At 43.7% G+C, this 3,709-nt stretch overlaps 1 protein-coding gene across 2 annotated transcripts; it reads right to left on the bottom strand.

The window, feature by feature from the left end:
- Nucleotides 1-291: 291 nt before the first annotated feature.
- smim19 (small integral membrane protein 19) lies at nucleotides 292-2,127 on the bottom strand. 2 transcript variants are annotated; one of them, XR_006821997.1, is made up of 4 exons: nucleotides 1,838-2,127; nucleotides 1,320-1,444; nucleotides 737-856; nucleotides 292-581 (listed from the first exon to the last, which is right to left on the bottom strand). XR_006821997.1 is itself a non-coding variant. In XM_046031309.1 (3 exons), the coding sequence occupies exons 1-3, from the start codon at nucleotides 1,969-1,971 to the stop codon at nucleotides 798-800; spliced, it is 318 nt and encodes a 105-aa protein (XP_045887265.1). In that variant the 5' UTR covers nucleotides 1,972-2,127; the 3' UTR covers nucleotides 292-797. The 2 variants fall into 2 exon arrangements, 1 of the variants encoding a protein (XP_045887265.1); XM_046031309.1 differs by having other exon boundaries at nucleotides 292-856.
- Nucleotides 2,128-3,709: the final 1,582 nt, after the last annotated feature.

Genomic DNA, 3,709 nt, shown 5'->3' with positions numbered 1-3,709 from the left:
GACAATCCACAAACTGTCAACAGTTTTCACCTGAATTACATGTTCCACATCATGTTCTGAGGATTAATGGTGGGTAAAACATTTATCTACATGAGTAGATAACACTTCTGGTAAGTGAGAAAATGTTTTTTTTGTAATTTAGGTGAACCTTTTCCATAAAAAGGCACAATTGGATGAAAATGTATTATTTTGAAGCTGTGCCACAAAGTCAAATAAAACCCCAGATGAAGTGTCGGTCTGTTTAACTCAAGTTAACGGATCTGATAATCATGCCATTTGCTAACTCAGCTGTGGGTTTATGTGCTTTTATTTTCACATTTGACAAGTAAAAAAAAAAAAAAAATTAAAACCAACTAGAACCTATTTTAAATTTGAAGGACCTTGTTCTGTCCAAGAAATTCTTCATGGTGAATTTTTTTTTAATCTCACAATACACTGAAAGTATCTCAGTGACATACACTGCAGTTACACGTTTATCATTCCTCTATCCAAATTAACAGTCACTAATGGACGCCATACAGCAGACCTCCAAGAAGCCACACTCCCCTCTGCCCTTGGTTTCTCCATCCTTCCAGCTGTATCTACTCCATGCATAACAGACGAAGAAGAGACAACAGAAGGTACATGAAGACACTTCTCATTCAAGAAACCAAACAGAAACAACCAGGATAGGAGAATCGGCTTTTGAACGATCTTTGATCATGACAGCCATCCAAGTCCATTCCTATCCACGTACAGAGGCCCTGAAGATGCAGGAGTGTTTTGTCTGACAGAAAGGGACGAGTTCCCTCCTGCTCTCATTCCATGGAGAGCTGCACGCTGTCTGTCTGGCCCTGCTGCTGCTCAAACTTCCGGGCTAAAAGACAAGACAGAAGATAGGGGAACCAAGATTACCCAGAATGTCCACATGAAACACAGGTGCCTATTTAGACTGATCAAGGTTTTGTTCCTTACATTAAACCTCAGAAGCATTTGTCAGTTATGAGGTGTTTACATGAGCCACATGCTTACCTGGAACAATAACTGTTATTATGTCCCTTTTTTCTAGAGTAGGGCAGGATGAGAGATACATTTTGAATTATAAGCCTTGAAATGGACGCGTGAAGCTAGACTTGATGTTGTAGCATTTAAAAAGTCTCCAAATTGGGAAAACGGTACAATGACCGTATTGTCAACAATTATGTGTCCCCTACTGTCCCCAAATTGATCAAACTGGCCCTCTCTGCCCATGTTCTCTCCAGTGGGTGGTAGTGCGATGAAAAAAAGTCCAGATCCAGGCTGTTCGTTTTTATTCAGTGCGAAGCTACATCAATGCTCACCAAGAGAGTACATCTCCAGCTGCTGCCGCAGGCGGACCTTCTGCAGGCTATCGTAGAAGTTGGGTTCCGGGCTGCTGCCAACGGTGGGAGGCAGAGTGAAGATACGCATGATCTTCCTTTTGTTTCTGAAGTGACCACAGACAGATTTGAAAGCGCGACAATGAATATCCATCGGCCCCAATAGTTTTAAGCCATATTGTTTAGACAGAATATTTCAGATAGTAGTTTAGACCAATAATTAAAATGTACATGCAATTAAAAATACATTACGTTTGGATGATTATATGACTCCCGAATTATCCAGATGACCGTACAAATTATTATTATTATAAAAAGAGTAATGCTACGTGTCCCTGTAACTAAAGAAACTTTACAATAAGCAATGGAGCATGTCGTGAATTCTAATATTTTGAGAGACGGCACGAAGCGAGAACTCTCTGACTGAACCACACGTCTGTGTTGTCCCTCAACCTATTATACGCTGACAGGGTAAAGGGATAATTGATCCTGGTCCTTACTTTCTGGCGTAGATCAGCAGGCCGAAGCTGACCAGAATAACCAGCAGGTAGACATTGGTGGCCTCATTCCAGGCTTCGTGAACCGAGTAGTCAATAGAGTCAGGCTCGTTCCCCAAAACCCCGTGACCACCCATTGAAATCCGCCCGAACTCTGCCGGTAAATACGCGAATAGAAAGAGAGAAAATCTATTAAATCCGCTTCATTAGCTCTGGTTTTCTTCCGACCAGCTTGCGGCTCAACTGAACACTGTAAACACTACGACGTCACGCCTGCTTTCCTCTTCTTTGGCTTTTCTGTTTCCGGGATTTTACACTACGGTGGCCCCGAGAGCTCAACCCAAATACAAGATACGAAAAACACAAAAGCTCAAGCAAAACAATTAATACACTTGGAAAAGTTATATTAAGAAGACTGCAGTGTCGGTCTGGATCGTGTAATCCTTTGCTGTGAGTGAATACAAAAAAATTAAACCGTGACTCTGGTTAACCCTGGCTCTGATATGCCTTTCCTTGTCGGGAAAAACGCAAACTATCAGCAGCACTGAGATCCTCCCAGTGGCAGCTAGTGGTAGTTGCAACCTATGACGGCTGGGTAACCATTGGCTGCTAAGTGATTTATCTTGAGAAGCAGAATATTACTATCGAAAGCAGAAGGCATATCAAGACTCACTTACTTGACTTTATTGTCACAATATAACAATAGAGTGAAATTGTGTTTTGTAACTCCTTTCTGCTACATAGCAGACAATATACAATAACACAGAATCAATTAAAATGCTAAGCAGAAATAAACTATAATTAATGGACGTGTGCTGAGGATGAATTAGAGTTTAAGAATCTGACAGCTTGGGGGGGAAAGCTGCTCTGCAGTCTGGTGGCGTGCCAGCAGAAACTCCTATATCTCTTCCCAGAAGGCAGCAGGGTGAACAGGCTGTTGTTGGGTGGGTACTGTCCTTAAGTATCCTTTGGGCTCTGCGTAGGCACCTCACCGATGTCACTGATGCTCGGGAGATGGGTACCTATGATCTTCTGAGCAGTTTTCACCCGCTGCAGAGCCCTCCGGTCCTGGGTTTGTGATGTTTCCAGTCAGGATGCTTTCTGTTGCTCCTCTGTAAAAGCTGACAAGAACTTGGCGTGGGAATTTGGCCTTCTTAAGCTTCCTCAAATACAGTCGTTTCTGAGTTTTCTTCACCAGTGTGGAGATGTGAGATGACCATGTCAGGTTCTCTGTGATGCTGATTCCCAGGAACTGTTCACCTGCTCCACTTCAGCACCACTGATGTAGACAGGACTGTGTGTCTTTATCTCCCCACAATCAGCTCCTTAGTTTTGCTAACGTTGAGCAGTAGGTTGTTCTCTGAACACCACTCTACAAGATTATGAATTTCCTCCAGATATGAAGTCTCATCGTTGTTTGAAATCCGCCCGATGATGGTGGGGTCATCCATGAACTTCACAACAGAGTTCTCTCCATGTCGGGGGATGCAGTCGTGGGTGCACAGCATGAACAGGGGGCTGAGCACACAGCCTTGGGGGCTCCGGTGTTGAGCACTAGAGTGGAGGAGGTGAGTCCACCAATCCGAACTGACTGGGGTCTGTTTGTGAGGAAAATATCCAGTTGCAGAGTGTTGTATTTAAACCCAGAGTGCTGAGTTTGCTGATCAGTTTCATGGGGGAGATTGTGTTGAATGCTGAGCTGAAATCCATAAACAGCATTCTGATGTAGGTGTTGTTTTTCTCAAGGTGTGTGAGGGCTGAGTGGAGGGCAGTGGAAATGGCATCCTCTGTGGACCTGTTGGTTCTGAAAGCAAACTGGTGAGGGTCCAGGCTGGCTGGGATGTTCTTCATGTGCTGAAGAACCAGTTTCTCAAA

The sequence above is a fragment of the Micropterus dolomieu genome, linkage group LG19, assembly GCF_021292245.1.
Source record: "Micropterus dolomieu isolate WLL.071019.BEF.003 ecotype Adirondacks linkage group LG19, ASM2129224v1, whole genome shotgun sequence".
NCBI lineage: Eukaryota > Metazoa > Chordata > Actinopteri > Centrarchiformes > Centrarchidae > Micropterus > Micropterus dolomieu.
This window is presented reverse-complemented; position numbering and strand designations above follow the sequence as displayed.